At 28.0% G+C, this 18,175-nt stretch overlaps 1 protein-coding gene across 2 annotated transcripts in view; it reads right to left on the reverse strand.

Moving 5' to 3' along the window:
* Window positions 1–375: 375 nt before the first annotated feature.
* Window positions 376–18,175, reverse strand: part of LOC123274987 — a 231,691-nt gene continuing 213,891 nt past the window's right edge. For both annotated transcript variants that reach the window (XM_044742834.1, XM_044742833.1), the window contains 7 exons: window positions 11,482–11,598; window positions 11,078–11,191; window positions 10,804–10,947; window positions 6,425–6,627; window positions 5,035–5,186; window positions 3,052–3,124; window positions 376–2,930 (listed from right to left, as the gene is read on the reverse strand). In XM_044742834.1, the coding sequence (XP_044598769.1) occupies window positions 2,909–2,930; window positions 3,052–3,124; window positions 5,035–5,186; window positions 6,425–6,627; window positions 10,804–10,947; window positions 11,078–11,191; window positions 11,482–11,598 (825 nt within the window). In that variant the 3' untranslated portion in view covers window positions 376–2,908. The remainder of the gene's footprint in view (window positions 2,931–3,051; window positions 3,125–5,034; window positions 5,187–6,424; window positions 6,628–10,803; window positions 10,948–11,077; window positions 11,192–11,481; window positions 11,599–18,175) is intronic.

Here is an 18,175-nt window from a genome sequence, read left to right on the forward strand (position 1 = left end):
ATTTACACAAAGGACGGGTTTAAAACGTAAAAATTTCTTCATAATAATAATAATAATAATAATTAGAATTATTATCATTAATATTATTATAATTAGTATTTATGTTTTACATACAGTCATATATATTTTAGTGCATTAATGTGTAGTGTAAATATGTTTATTAAATTTTTCATTAAAATCCTTGCAAGTAATTTAAATGAAAAATTTTTTTTTTCGTAGAAAAAAAAAATAATGATCGATACGTTTGGCAAAATATATATAAATATATATAAACGGATATATTTATATATTTATATTTATTTTTATTTTATGATTGGTTGTATTACTCGAGTGTCTAAAATCAAGACATAAAATATCTGTGTGTTTTATATAATAATATACATACATATCGTATATAACGTATATGTATATATATATAAAAATGTAAATGTATATAGAATCCATTTATCAGTAACGGTATGAGGTTTTATTTTTTATTCAACGTTTTAGTCCATATAACTCTCAGCAATATCATTTTCGCGATGAAATATAAATAACAACATCCGTAATGTATATAATAATGTTTATTTGTACGTGCGAACGAGCAATTTATATTTTTTAAATTTATTTTAATATCCTTTAATATACTTTGTATTTACTTTTTAAATAGAGTGTCACTCACGTGGAATGTGGGGATCAAAAATATACCGTTTAATTAAAAATTAAATCCCTATAACTTATATAACGTTTAATCAATTATAATTATAGTATAATAATAATTTATAATTATTTTATTTTAGTCTATTAATAATATTTATTACAAATAAAAATACTTGGATGTATTTTTAAAATTAAAAAAAAATTATTTCGCCTGTTTACTGCTCAAATACATGTATAATATATCAATGACATAACTAATAACTAGTGACTAGAAAACAAACAGCTATTTCAGATGTTCACCAACTTCATGAGACATTCAGACTCTCGTGCAGTTTATTTACGATACTCACTTTATTTTAAGTGTCTATTTTTATACTTATTTCGTGTCGAGTTCATACGTCAATACATGTGTATATATTCATATTTATATTATTTATGTTTATGTATACTCTAACAGACTCGTTCATTCGTTTACGTCCTAATTTTATATTTTTCAGCTTAATTATCGCGTTTATAAGATATTAATATTATTTTTTTTTTACTATTTACAGAATCGCTAATTGCGTCTCATTATAATTCAGTACTATAAGACATGTATTTTTTTTTCAATATTAATATTATTATTTTTACTTGTATTAAGTATGATAAAAAGAGATTGACGTAATTGCTTACTTATTTCTTAGCGGTCCGTTGATATATAAAGAACGGATTTGGCCGACTTTTAATTTATTTATTCAGATATTCAATAATAAATGTATAATAAAAAAATAATAAAAATGCACGTTTAAAAGCTTGTCAATAAAAAAATAAATAAATTTTACTCTAATAAATATAATAAATTTAACTTAAAATAATATAAAGGACGAAATAATAGTATAAATATAAAATTTTAGGTTACATTGATCCGGTAGCGCCATTGATACGGACAATGGGAATTTATCGATGTCTACATTGAACGATATATATATTAATAGTATTATTATTATTATTTTATAAATGGTCTCTTGTTATTGATAATTGAAATTGAATTTTCGATAACGTGCATATGATTAGTAGGGCTCGATAAATTTTAAATGAAAAATATATTTCGGGCAATGTGCCAGATACATATTTTGATATTTAAATTCACATTTAATTTAATTAAGACTAAAAAATATTATTTTCAAGTTAATTATTCGTTTCATTTTATTTTATTTTTTACTTTCTTCTTTTTAGTGTAGTGAATAGTGACATCTGCGATTTTTAAATATCGATTACTTATTTTAATTACTTATTCATGTTTTTTTTTTTTTTTTGTAATCTTCAAAATACGATTGACTGGTGTTATTTGGTACTGATTTAGACATTTTAATCTCGTTGTTGTGTTTGTAATCACGGTTTTAATCGCACGTATTTTTTAATCCCAAGGAGAATACTCTTGGTCCCTATTTTCAATAAAAAAATTCTTTTTTTTTATTTCTGTTTCCGTATAGTATTATTATTACTATTAATCTTTTCTTGTTTGTTTTTTATTTCAACGTGGATTAATTAATCTGCTGGTAATTTTATAAATTAATTATCGTCTATCGGCTTTTGACTTGAATTTCAATAGTAATTATAATAATCAATGTAATTGAAACTATAATACTAATTTAATACTTAGAGAGAGTTTTTTTTTTATCACTATTAAATATAAATATAAATAATAAAAATGAATTTTTATATTATAAAAACTCAGTATAATTTATAAAGTAGAGTTTACTTTTCATTAAAATTACTTTTATCGCTATTAATATATATATATTAATATATCATAGGAGCGTATATCAAAAATTTTTTATGTACAGTAAAATAATCAACTTGATAGTATCTCAAAATTATTAAAAACCTCAAGAAAGTAATAATTTATTTGTATTAATTTATTTTCCTTCAACGTAAGCTCTCTCGAAATATTAATAAAATGAGTGAGTTAAAAGCAATGAAAAAAAGTTAAATAAATATACTTTGAGATACTTCCAAGCAGATAAATGCATACTTATTAAATTTTTAATGCATATTAAAATTGATACTGTTTTAAAATAGTACGACGTGTTTGTAGTTTTATAATCAGGCTTCAAATTTGGCTCACTCGACTTTGATCAGCCTGGCGTATTTAAATCTTGATATATTCATGAATATTATTTTGTCTTTATATATCATTATTATTATTATTAATATTAATATTACTTTTATCATTATTAATGTATACGTATCTACTTCAGTATCTTTCCCATTCGGCGCTAGCTCTTTTTCACTGAGCGTTCAAATCGGACCTGGAAAAAACAACAAGAAATATTTATAATTCAAATTCAATCAATTAATCATCTAAGAAAGGTAAAAAGTTTGTCTTTGTAAATTATTTTTATCTTCATTGTTTTAGTTTTCTTAACTTACTTTAAAGCTTTATAACGTTCCTTCTCGGGATTGTTGTCAGGTGGCTCGCACTCAAAGGAAGCCAAGGCAAGAGCTAAAAAAAATTCAATCGATATACAATTAAAATTTTCTTTTACATTTTATATATTCTATTAATTAGATTAATTATTGAAATTTATTTCAATCTTGTCAGTTTTAATTAATTAAATATTATTTTAAATAACTGACAGTTTCATTAGATTTTTCATTTCTCCTGTCTACCGAATGTTAGAATTGTCTGACAAATTGAAGAGCTTAAGAGAAAAAATTATGTTCCTACATTTGTATTAATTATTATAATTGTAATTATAATTTGAATTAAAATAATTATTATTATAACATTCAGTATCCGTCTTAACAGATATCTGTCAATTTTTTTTTATTTTTACAACAATTAAATTACTAGCAGCCTTGCAGCAGTCATTTTGTGACTGCCGTGATTTGTAAACTATAAATAAAAAAAATTTTGCTTTATTAAACAATGCCTTTTTTAAATTGCAATATACTTTCTTAATTATTGACATTTTTAAAGATATAAGCTCATCCCGATGTTACACTCATCAAGAGCTTTTATTTGAGTCCCGAGTTAAAATGAAATTATTATTTTTTACGGAAAAATAATAAATTTCGTTCGACCGCCGCACCACCGCTACACGACCGCCGCACCATCGCTGCACGACCGCCGTTTGGCGGACTATTACGCCACACGCTAAAAATTTACTCCCCCTAGCATCGCTGCACCACCGCCGCACCAAAGCTAAATCATACCTACAATTTCATAAAAAATGGTGTCATAATTAATTAATCACGCAATAATTAATTATTAAATAATGCGACTAGAAATCTTAATGTAAGACCTATTGATCAACCTCCTTTTAATCAAATGCCTAATATGATCAACAAATATTTTATTTCAATGTATATACCATCAAACAGCGGTATAATGCGGCGGTGGTGCAGCGGTGGTGCGGCGGTCGAACGAAATTTATTATTTTTTCGTAAAAATTAATAATTTTATTTTTACCCGGGCGCGTCACAGCTGTGGTGCGGCGGTGGTGCGGCGAATAGAAATTTATTTACTTGTCACGACGCTGGTGCGGCGGTGGTGCGGCGGAATTCTGTTTTTACTCGGGGTATACCCACATGCATTTTTGATATATTTTTCATATATATATATATATATATATATATATATATATATATATGAATAATGAAAAATTGATGTGGGTACTTAAATGAAAGGTCTCGATGAGTGTAATGTCGGGGTGAGCTTATATCTTTAAAAATGTCAATAGTTCTCAAGATACAAGGTCATTTCTTAACTATAGACGTTTTCAAAGATATAAGCTCATCCCGATATTACACTCATCTAGGGCTTTCATTCAAGTACCCACATGCATTTTCATATATTTTTCATATATACATATATATATACATAATGTATATAAATATATGAAAAATTGATGTGGGTACTTAAATGAAAGGTCTTGATGAGTGTAACATCGGGATGAGCTTATACCTTTAAAAATGTCAATAGTTCACAAGATATAAGGTCATTTTTTAATTATGTATCTAGAGATAGAGCATTTCCGAATGCAGCCTAAATACTTATCATAATGAATTGATTCTCGATGAGAATGATATGAAACCTTGAAAAGGAACAAATTCGAGTCAAGACCTTTGCAAAGACACTAAATTTTACTAAAAAAACCGATTTCATCATATGACTATCCTGAAGACAAAATTTTTCTTATTCTCTTAATAATTTATATTATAAAATAATTTTAATAAAAAATTTCCTTAGCTAAAAATTTAAAGTAATTACAAGTACAATTTTTTTTTTTATTATTAATTATTAATAAATTTAATTATTTCAATATTAAAAAAAAGTCATCAAAATATTATCTATCACTAATTTCTTGTTTTTAAATAAAATAAATAATAAAAAATAGAAGTAAAATTTACCATTTTCAGTTAGTACTGGACTTGCTTGTAGAAAAGCAATGACCCGTGAATTCTTCTCAAAAGGACAAGCCACCTGCTTCCATGCTATGAACTCAGTCACCTGTTTGGCAAGTTGCCAAAACTTTTCAAAGTTGATGTGACCATTTGGAAGTCTGTAAAGTACACGCATTGATAACTTCAAAGTTACTAACATAAACAACTATAAAAACAAAATTTTCTTATAAATGTAAGTTAAAATCTAAAATAAAACTAAAATTAAATAAATAAATAAAGCAAACAGACGTGGAAAAAAATAAACAAGTAAATCCAACAAATAACAAAGAATCTTCAATAAAAATGGCAACTAAATAAATGAGATAAAACGAGGAGCAGATGGAACAGATAGTTACATTTTAGATTGCTTCAATAGTTGGAAAAGTTGTACAATTTGTCGAGTAAGGACAGCTAAGAATTCTGCAACAATTTTCTTCCTAACAACTTTCTTATTTACAGTTATATATATATTATATAAAATACAATATACGTTATACAAAAATATATATAAATACTATAAACTTTTTACATGTTTGGTATCGCTTCGCAAAGTTATATCTCATGTACTTGTTACTTGTTACATTAAATATAAACTTTTTTGTTGCTATTTCAGAGTCAACCAACCGAGATAAGAGTAACGAAGGGTGAACCCAGTGCAAATTACGCGGCAAAGTTTTCGTCTTCGGTAAAGTGGGCTTCACCTTCTATTATATTATATTCTGGATGTACTTGTTAAAGTTACTAAATTTACATGAACCTGTGTGTTAATTTTGATTTTGAATCGAATATCAATATTTACTATTCACTATTCACTACTGAAGGTACTGTTGTGCAAATTGTAATTTAATATAAATCATACTAAATTATATAGTCACTACCGTAACTTTGAAGATCGTGCATATTGCTCTTTTTTTTTCTCTGTCAAAATAATTTCAATGGAAAATGTACATTCAACTTGTTGCTATTATAAGCTAGTGGGAAAACTTTAGCTATTACGAGTTTAATAAGTTAATCTAGATACTGTTGCCACGAACCGCGAGGAAATTAGTCTTCAATGTTGAAGATAAGCTGAGATGAAATATAAAAGCAAAACAAGCTAGATTGTGACTAAAGATGAAGACGAACAAGATAAGAGATTAACCGATAGAGGAAGAGGAGAGACGCAACGATGCATGATTATCATAATTATAAGCTTTGATGTTAAAACATAAAGTACCTCAACTTTAGTACTTTGTTCATTTTTTGAAATGTATTTTTTAAAAAGTAACTTTGCACTTTAGACTAATTGATTTTTTGATTGCAGAATTTCTCGCTGTTCAGAGTTTATTAACAAACATTAGACAGTAGAATTACGTACTTGTTACTGCATCCCTCGTTGAGGAAGTAGAGATCTTTTACAAGCAAACTGAAGAAAGGAACCACAATTCGCTGTCTTTCATCGGTAGCGCCGACGCTTCGCCACATTGCTGCTTTGAGAGTGCTGCGGTAGCTGCTGAAGTTGCTGCTCGGGTCCATTTGATGCTCCAGAATAGAGAACTTTGCTGACTGGACTTTTGACCACTGTTTTGACAAACAAACAAATATTTGAATACTTTTTCACGATTTTTCAAAGTGTACCGTAAGTATATGTTGTGTGTCGAGTCACGCGATCAGATCTGCCGAGAGTGTAAAAAACTTTTGCTAGCGTTAGAGGGAAAATATATTTATAGAGAAGTTTCGTGTAAATATTTGTCTATTTCTGAAAATTTAGTATTTATAAATCACGCTTTTTGCACGATTCGTGATGCGAAGCATCAGAGAGTGCTTTACGTCCGAAAAATTTTTTTTCGCCTCATTTCGGCAACTATTTTTATTATTATAGTCTTGTTAGTTCACGGAATTAATATATTTTGCGTACTATTATCAAGATAACTTTATGGAGGTTAATTTGACATTTTTCAAAAATTGATTTAGTGCAATAGAAACTGAAAAAACATCAAAATAGGTCAAAAAATTTTTCTGTCCGTCATGTATGAAACTCTGAAAACACTACACTTAGAAAAAAAATACTTTTACTCAATTAACAATTTCTTGGTTCAAGAAATTCGATGACGATCAAATATTCTATTATTATGAATTATTAATTTCTAAAGAGAAGAAAACTAATATTTATCTTTGGATAATAGATAAACGAGAGAATAACTTTATTTAAATTAAGTAAAAATTATTTCAATCAATTTAACAAGTTCTTGAGCTAAGAATATATGTATATTCTTGAAAATTTTCAAGAACATGAATTCTTGTATCAAGAAAATTTTTTTCAATAAAAGTATTTTCTTTTTTCAGTGTAACTTGCGAAAAAATGCATTAATTGAGTTAAATTAAAAAAAAAATTCTTTAAAAGAATTGTAGGTCACTGAACGTGAATGACTAGGTAATTCAGTGTCGTTTGTGTACAATTAATAAAATAAAACAAAAATCAGAAGACTGTATATCTATATACATTGTGTATATTTATCCCACTAGAGGCGCTTGCGCATTATCGTGCTATTTTACGGCTATGCTATTTTAAAACAAAGTAACTACAAAATTTTGATACCTGATTTTTTTTAGTATTGCTGCATTTTTTATAACTTTTAGACCTTAATTTAAAGTATTTTTTCTTAAAAATATTTATATTAAAGTATTTTCTATTCATAAATCAAATTTTTTATCAATTTGGCGCGGAAACTTTTGTTTTAATAAGAAAAATTTTAAGAAATATTGAAATTGTCAGTTACTGTGTTTTAAAATTGGCCAGCCGTTTAACTGTTTTATATATTTTTTTTTCTCATTTTTTATTTTATTATTATTTCAACATTAAATGAGCATTATGACTCGTGCACTTTTGGATTTTCCAAACTTTTTTTAATTTATAAAAAAAATAAACATCTATGAAATTGAACTCGTTAAAAATAATTAAAGTTTACGGTCGTTGATAAATAAATTAAAAATTAATAAGTAATAAGTATAATTATAATTTTGTGTATAATTTGTGGTTTGTAATAATATATTCCATTAAAATGGGACAATTTATTATGAGCAATTCAATTAAATTATTAATAAACAGTTTATTTATTAATTTATGCAATAAAGTAAAAATTAATTAATGAGAAAAATATCCTGAAAATGAGTAATTATAAATAGTAAATAATCAACAATAGAGAAATTACAATATTGAAAAGGTGGAGAGTTGTAAAAATAATAAATTTATGTTGGGAATAATAAGTACCGAAGCAACATGATTGAATTAGTAAAGCGAAACTACCACAGAGTGTTTTAATTTATAATATGTATAAGTAGTGGAATGAAAAGTTTGTACAGGATGGAATTTCATGGCTAGTGGATATGATGTATGAGGTTGACGTGGGGCAAATAATTTAGCAGGCAACCAGTAACCGGGAACCGGGTGTGAGTACGATACCAGACTCGGGAGAGAGTTGAGTGGAGAATAGATATGAGAGCCTGCGTGAGCGAGAGTTGACTACGACATAGACACAGACAGTAATTGAATTAACTTCGAGGACAAAACTGTCGCGAAACTTGCACGCGGGTGCGATCCCGGATTAATTCCGACTGTCTCCCACCATCAGGAGCATCACCATCATATAATACTCCACGGGATAGTCTCGAGGGATTTAATTCACCCATTACCATGTGGATGCTGCTACACCCTCGGACTCTGGACCACTCACACGAGGGTTTATCACACGAGAAATTAGCATCGTTAAACGTCGAACGATCAGTGTTGTGCATCACTTATAATTGTATGTCTATGTACTGCCTGTTGGAATTGTACTATGTTTTCGCGTCAACTTTCCAAACCTGTAACATGCCTGTCAAATTATACTTTTATTCAATTTGTCATGCATATCAGACTTGAAATATTTATCAATGTTACTATACTGTGACTTTATTGTTTATCGCTAATTGCTTCCATTAAATATTCAATAAATTTAATTTGTATTGTCTGTACTTGGTAATTTCAATATTAAAATTTGATTTTTTTAAATAATTTATTTAAATAATTCTGTTGCTTATAACTGACATAAAGATAAATCTATATTCTTCCAGATTCAATAAAACATTTTATTTATTTAAATTACAAATACTAGCAACCTTGCAGTCACTATGTGACTGCCGTGACTTGTGAATTATAAATAATAAAATTTTGCTTTATTAAATATTGACTTTTGTTAAATTGCACTGTACTTTCTTAAATATTTACGTTTTTAAAGATCTAAGCTCATCCTGATGTTACACTCATCAAGAGCTATCATTTGAGTACTCACATGCATTTTGATATATTTTTCATATATACATATATATAAATATATGAAATATATGAAAAATTGATGTGGGTACTCAAATGAAAGGTCTTGATGAGTGTAACATTGGGATGAGCTTATATCTTTAAAAATGTCAATAGTTCACAAGATACTAGGCACAAATTCAAATCAAGACCTTTGGAATGACACTAAATTTCACTAAGAAAACCAATTTTATCATATGAATATCCTGGAGACAAATTTTCTCTTATTCTCTTGATAATATAGATTAATTTCTCAAGTCTCTAACTTTATACACATTTATCAAAATTGGTTGTTTGTTAAACTATTTAATATTTTTTTATAGTAAACTATTTAATTTTATATGATTTTTGCCGTACAATAAAATTTTTGTGTTCAAATAAATATCTAAACTCTAAATAAAATTTATTTTACAATAAACTTATTTTTCCTCCATTCTGTCAGCTTAGCAAAATTTTTATTCTCTACAATAATATTTAAGCGCGAAATAGAAAACGTGAGGGTACTTCTGGTGGTAATAAAAATAAAATTTTATCTCTTACGTAGTTATTTTTGCAGCGGCAGCATTTTCGAATTACATGATATTTGATACTTTATATTTACTTTAGAAAAAAAAAAAAAAAAAAAAAAAAAAATTTACAATACGAAGAGAGTAAAAGCTTTTTACTAGTGATTTAAGGCTTTCGATAGTATATAGTACTCGCACTTCGCGGGGTTCAAAAAAGGGGGCATAAATCTGTCTATACATACATAGAATCTGTACAGACTCGCAAAAATGTGTACGTAAAATGTGAATAAAATCCGACGGAAGTAGTCGCGATAAGCGGCGTAGGTACTACCGGTGGTAAATTTCCATTAACGAAAATTACGAGGTTTGAATTTACCCCGAACGAATGTTGGTAACAACGTTTTTGCAATTATTTCCGTTGCACCGAGCCGTAAATCAAGTCAACCACCCAAATGAACTTTGAACAACGTCCAGGATGTTTTCCACCGTTCGTGGAATGGATACTGGTTGGTAAACTTGAATCCACCTACGTTTAATGCCGTCGTACCGATTAAATACCAGAGATAGTTACCGAAACTTAAACATAATTAAAAGTTTCTCAGACTGATTTCTGTTTCGCTGTTCTCTGAGATTCTCGTCACCTTAGGTTGATAAATTACAAATTACAAATTAATTTCAATGACTTTTACACTTCTGGCTCTTTACAAGAGTTGTTTATCATCAATTCCTCTTAAATTATTTCTAAGCAATCTTGATGAGTTTCTCTCTCTGACGGAGCGTTTTAAAAGTTCTCTTTTGTTCCTAATTAAATGAAACCGGTCTACAACATCCGTTTATTGTAAACGAAACAAAGCAACAAAAAACAAAAACAATCAACAAAAAGGAAAATTAATTACTTACAGTTTTCTTTAGCCGTGAAATAGGCGACATGTTTAATCCAGCAATAATGGCCATTAAGGAATTAAAGTTTCCTATGTTGAAGCATTCCCTGGCCGTTTCGATCCAATATTCCACGACGCGGACTCGCTGTTTCTTCTTGGCGTGCTTTTGAATAAAGAAAATAAACAAAAGTTAATACAGAAAAAATAAATATAAAAATAAAACAAAGTATTAAGGTTGAAAAAAAATAAAGTAAGTTAATAATTTAATAAGAAAAGTTATTTTATTTGATTACTTTGCAAACTTCGGTGGCAACGAAGTAACTCAGCCTGTTGAACCACTGAACGTACGACTCCAAATTCCTCGTCTTCTTCATGTCTTTGAAGGAGGTCTCTAGATGGGGCGACTCCTGTAGCATAAACAAAGAGGATTCAATTGCTGGAGCAATACACTGACTGATTAATTGTAACGACATTGTTTCCGAACTGGGTGTAGTAGTTGTAGTCGTCATTGTCATTGTCATCGTCGTTCAGTCTTTGTGTTGTCATTGTATCGTTTGTTTACCCTTGTAACACACTGCGCTCTATTTCTCTATTACTCTGTAGTATATACTCCGGAGAGTGGAGTTGTCTCTCTAGTATCTGGAGTATCCATTCGAGCTAAACACAAAAGTGGGTGGTGGGTGTTAGATGAACTCACCTTGGCAAATGCTTGTACAAACTCTTCGGGACCGATGTACGAGAGTCTCTCCAGCTCGACGTGGGTCAATTGTTGTGCCAGCACTGTTGCTGATGGACATAGTTCTGTTACATCAACCTGGAATAAATAGTAGGGTAAATATTAGTCCAGTTATGAATCAAATTGACTAATCAAATATATAACCCGGTCGAAAAATAAATTCTGAACTCTTCATTTTTTTAATACTAGAAATTTTGATCAAGTGTTTAGAACTCAAGAATTATCAATTGTAAATTTTGAGAGTTTAAAATTTTGGCTTTATTTCTAGGAAAAATTTTGATATATAAAACGAGCAATCTTGCAGTCACTATTTGTGACTGCCGTAACTTGTGAACTATAAATAAACAAAACTTTGCTTTAGTAAACAATGACTTTTGTTAAATTGCACTGTACTTTCTTAACTATTGACGTTTTTAAAAATATAAGCTCATCTCGATGTTACACTCATCAAGAGCTTTCATTTGAGTACCCACATGCATTCTTTATATATTTTTCATATATACATGTATATAATATATATAAATATATCAAATATATGAAAAATTGATGTGGGTACTCATATGAAAGGTCTTGGAAAGTGTAATATAGGGATGAGCTTATATCTTTAAAAATGTCATTAGTTGATAAGATAGCAAAGTCAGTTCTTATTGACATTTTTTAAGATGTAAGCTCATTTCGATGTTACGCTCATCAAGAGCTTTCATTTGAGTACCCACATGCATTTTGATATATTTTTCATATATTCATCTATACTAATATTATAAAGAGGAAAGATTTGATTGTTTGTATGTTTGTTTGTTTGTTTGCATTGAATAGGCTCCGAAACTACTGAACCGATTTGAAAAATTCTTTCACTGTTGGAAAGCTACACTATCCCCCGGTGACATAGGCTATCTTATATTATAAATAACTCGAAAATTTTTGTTAAATACCCGTGCTAAGCCGGGGCGTACTGCTAGTATATAAATATAAATATATAAAATATATAAAAAATTGATATGGGTACTCAAATGAAAAGTCTCGATGAGTGTAATTTCGGGATGAGCTTATATCTTTAAAAATGTCAGTAGTTCACAAGATACAAGGTCATTTCTTAATTATGTATCTAGTATCTTATCAATCTATGTATCTTATCAATTATAATAAATTGACTATCGGTGAGAATGATATGAAACCTTGAAAAGGTATAAATTCAAGTCAAGACCTTTGCAATGACACTAAATTTCACTAAAAAAACCGATTTTATCATATGACTGGAGACAAAATTTTTCTTATTTTCTTAATAATATAGATTATAATTTTATATAAAATTAATTATTCAATCATAAAATTTTTTGTTCGCTCCAGAACATCAGAACTAGCGATAGAGATAACAATTTTTGGAAATTCACTCTAAATAAATGACATATAATTTTTTTTAAAACGCGACTGCTGTTTGAAGAGACTAAAAAAATGTCAGTAAGTTGAGTTTGCAGTGAGTAGAGAATTACATTGAGTTTTATTTGAAGAAAGTGTTAAAAAAAAAAATAAGAAAAATGTGAGTTCAGTTATGACAATAGAACAGTACTTTAGTACATGGGTGAATTGAGTGATTGAAGAATCATTATTACTTTGTAGTAAAGCACAAGAGTATAGTGTAGAGAGCGTGTCAAAGAAGTAGAAGGACAAAAAAACGATACTTGAAGACGACTCACTCAGCAAAGATACAATGTGAGAAGTAAAGAGAGTACACGACGCTTGCCTTTTACTTTTATGGCAATCCATCTATATTTTTTAGCTCATTTTTTCTTTTTCTCAGTCGTCTTATTCCATTCGATTTAAAAATGATATTGGTGCCGCGGTGGAACCGTTCAAAGAGAACCAACTGAGTGGTTTCCTCGAGTAAAAGACGAGTGAAGTGGAACGTTTCTCTTTGACACGTACTGTGACTTATTCTTTTTCTTTTACACTTTTATTTTTTTTTCCTATCCTACGTACAATATTTAAAATTTAACATCATGAAAAATGGATTCACTACAAGACGGAGCTGTAATTACGGGTTGAGAAAACCATTTAACGACTTAAATAAACATGAATTATCTGAGTTTTGTACACAATTTACTAAAATATACTAGTAAATTTCTGTCTATATTTAGATTTCCATTAAGATAACAATAAAGTCCTGAGCGAGATAGTTTTATAGCGAAATATATTATTCATGCCCGCGAGATTGAGCATAAGATCATGAACAATGCAAGACAATAAAAGTAAGACCAACAAAACTTTGTATACATATATACAAACAAGCTAACTACTGTACTGCTATACTGCAGAGAAGAAGACAGAAAGCTTTTTTCGCCAAGCGGAATAGTTTTCTTCTCTCAAATGCCCATCTTAGGATGAAATGCACTTCTATACGGTCTCTTTCCTCTACTTTTTTTTTTTTTATCTTATATGTCCTTTCATCTTACGTCTCTTTTCATTTTCTTGTCTTTCATTTTTGTGATCATCACGGAAAAAGTAACGTGTGTCTCTCCAAAGTGCATCTTCTACAAGACTGTGTGAGTACTTTCGTTTCATGTCTTCACTGATCTTATATTTAATGATAGCCGCATTTATCTAAGTCCGAATCATTTTTACACCGTCTAGATTTATCTGCGAGTTACTAATTTGATGTTTTGTACTTCAAAAGACCCGGCGGTGACATGTGCTAATTATACGTTCAATATACGTCTGTTTGAGATTTTAAATTCTCATAAATAAAAAAAATTAAAAGTATCATAACGACGGTCTAATTAGCAATTGATCTAACTCCTCATTTTGTAGAGGATAATTTTTTAACATTTCAATGTAAGAATAGTCCAATTATAAATTATTTGAATGATCTAAACCAAAATATTATACCTCTATTAGATATTAAATGGTTTTTTGAAGTGATAATAAATTTTTAATTAATTGCTTTTTAGACAATTTGTTAATTAGAATGTTGATAAGCACTCAGAGCTATAAATAGTATTTTTCTTACCTAGGGCAGGAAAATAAGAAATGTCTCAGATTACAAACATGTAATCTGAGGCTTTCTTATTTCCTGCCCATGGTGAGAAAAAATTTTAATTTATTACTTTTAATAAATTCCTATTTAGTACGGCAGTAGTACAAAAAATAATACAGGCTCGACTTTAATTCAAAAAGTAAAAATTTTTGAATTTGCATTTTCGTATGCTCAAAATTTGACAGAATAGGACTTTAAAATTGTTTTAAAAAAATTTATCATTTATTTTATGTTTATATTCATTAATTCTATTGTATAATTATATAAAAAAAATTTATTGAAATGTGGAAATAAAAAAAATGTAAAAATTTATTTAAATAGATTAAATTTACAGGAAGAAATGTAATCAAACAAAATGGCACCTGGACTTTGTTTTTGTTTGAGCAGAGCCATCTAGTTTTAATAAATTGTAACTTAAGAATACTGAGAGTTAATTACACGTACTACTGTAAGAAGAAACAATTTTATTACTTTTTTTTTATATATATGTAATAATGTTACACTAATTATATTTCGTACCGTATAATAAGACTTTTATGTTCCTAAATGAAGTTAATAATGATAATAATTATAAATGTAATTAACACGATGTTAGTTTATTGAGTTTATAACCCACATCATAGGTTATAAGTGCTCGGTTAATTTTATTAAAAATTGTTTGATATTTAATTAAATTATAAAGTAAAACCGCAAAAATTTTGATTACGGAAGTTGAAGAATGAATAAATAAAAATAACAATACAGTAGAAAAAAAATAAGTTTAAAAAAAGGGTGTTTTGTAATTGAAAGACACCGCACGGTAAAAAAAATCTACCAGTTTTGCATACCTTTATTTTATTTTTTTTTTTTTTTTTGAGAAGGAATACAAAGAGAACATAGAATTGCGTGTAGATAAGAGAAAATTTAAAGCCGCAATTCCGGAAAAGCGTGCGAAATCGAGAGATGAAAATGGCTGTGCATGAGATCTTTATATAAAAAAAATAAGAGAAATAAAAAGTAAAAAAATAAATAAATGCGGGTCTTTTAGACTTATGGAAAGAGTCTTTCTTGAAATGAAGCCACGCTTCACTCGACGACGACGTTAAACGAGAGCTTTTAAGCTTTGATGCATATTGAAAAATATTTCATAAATGTTATTTACTATTTATAAAAAGTACCTGCGAAAATAGTTGTAAATATATAATATAAATAAAAATAGAAGCAAAAAAAATAATTATTAAATTATTAATGATAGTAAGTTTGTTTTATAAAGTTACACGATGAATTTTTTATCAGATTCAAATTTAACTGCCTTTGATTTGATGGTTAATTAAATTTTTTTATTCAACAAAGGATGTTTTTTTCTGTACAACCTATTTAACATGTACTCTGTAATTTAATTTTGCAATATTGGAACTTTTTAAAATATAAAGTAATTCCTTTCACAGCGCGTTGGAAAATAAAATTCGAGCTATGAAAGAATAATAACAATTAATCTTATTACTGTGAATAAAAATCATTAAAAGAATATTAAATTTTTTTAGCGCAAAGAAAAATTGTTGTAAAAATTATTTTATATGTTGGTCAGGAATTTTTTTTTATTAAATTTCAAATAAATAACTTCGATAAAGCTAAAATAAAAAAGCACAATATTATTAGCAATTTATTTCATTTCTTCTACTTCAAATTTATTTTTTTCTATCAATAAAAAATTGCTCTTCCTTGAAAAAAATCTGGGTCAAGTTTTTTTGAGATACAAAAAATAATAAACATGTTTCATGTTTATAATATCAATAAAAAGAAGTAAATTTATTTTCAATAAAAACTTCGATAACTTTTAATTAATCATTAAAAAAATATTCATTCATTTAATTCACGAATATTGAAGCGATTAAAACTTCGGATATTTTTTTACAACGCAGGTAATTAAAGCTAGACCGTTGGAAAAATAATCATGAGTCTAATCTAAATACTGTGAATAAGGATATGAAAAGATTATGAGATTGAATAAATTGAGAAAATCCTAAAATTAAACATAATTAGTATGCAGTAAAAATATGACATAAATCCGAGCTGGTTTTTGGAGTAGAGTAGCTGCGGGAGTTAAGTTTTAATAAATTAGCGGATTATATTAGTGTAATTAAAAAAATTAATTCTGCTACTCGAACTCGTTAGCTTGCAAGTACTCACTTTAAAAATAAAACGTACAATAAACATCGCAGAATGACCTTACTAACTTCAAATAGCTTTTTTTCTCACATTAAATATATATGTGTAGGGAAATATGTACAGTGGGTTTGTGCAACTGGCAGCTGTTGGAAAGGAGAAGTTGCTAGCAAGCTTTCGCGTGTGCTACCACAATTGTGTCTAGAGTAATGAGTTGCAAAACTGAGAAAACTTTTTTTTTTAACTACATAAACAACGAATTACGGTTCGTTCTTATAGTAGACCGGGAGAGTCAAGTTGTTGAGCAATAAAAAAAATTAACAAAAGTAAAAATAATAATAACAGCAATATCGTTAAATAATTAATATTATTGAAAGAATAAGCAAAATTTTGTGGCCAGTGTATTTATATGATAAAATGGGTTTTAATGGTTAAATTTGGTATCGTTGGAAAAGTATTGACCTTAAGTTGTGTCTTTTCATGGTTTCATATCATTCTCACCAATAGTCAATTTATGATGATAAGTATTTAGGCTGCATTCGAAAATGCTCTATCTCTAGATACATAATTAAGAAATGACCTTGTATCTCGTGAACTATTGACATTTTTAAAGATATAAGCTCATTCCTATGTTACACTCATCAAGACCTTTCATTTGAGTACCCACATCAATTTTTCATATATTTATATATATTATATATATTTATATATGAAAAATATATCAAAATGCATGTGGATACTCAAATGAAAGCCCTTGATAAGTGTAACATCGGGATGAGCTTATATCTTTAAAAACGTCAATAGTTAAAAAAGTACAGTGCAATTTAACAAAAGTCATTATTTAATAAAGCAAAATTTTGTGACCAGTGTATTTATATGATAAAATGGGTTTTTATGGTTAAATTTGATATCGTTGGAAAAGTATTGACCTGAAGTTATGCCTTTTTAAAGTTTTATATCATTCGCACCAATAGTCAATTTATAATGGTAAGTATTTAGGCTGCACTCTAGAATGCTCTATCTTTAGATTCATAATTAAGAAATGACCCTGTATCTTGTGAGCTATTGACATTTTTAAAGATATAAGCTCATCCCTGCGTTACATTTATCAAGACCTTTCATTTAAGTACTCACATCAATTTTTCATATATTTATATGTATTATATATATATGTTTATATGAAAAATATATGAAAATCCATGTGGGTACTCAAATGAAAGCTCTTGATGCGTGTTACATCGGGATGAGATTATATCTTTAAAAACGTTAATCGTTAAAAATGTACAGTGCAATTTAACAAAAGTCATTATTTAATAAAGCGAAATTTTATATATTTATAGTTCATAAGTCACGGCAGTCACATAGTGACTGCAAGGTTGCTAGTTAATATAAATAATCCCGATTTTATTATTATTAATATTATTATATATTTTTAATTTCTCAAAAATACAAAAATAATAATAATATTGGGTAGAGTGA

The sequence above is a fragment of the Cotesia glomerata genome, linkage group LG1 (genome assembly GCF_020080835.1).
Source record: "Cotesia glomerata isolate CgM1 linkage group LG1, MPM_Cglom_v2.3, whole genome shotgun sequence".
NCBI classification, from domain to species: Eukaryota; Metazoa; Arthropoda; class Insecta; order Hymenoptera; family Braconidae; genus Cotesia; species Cotesia glomerata.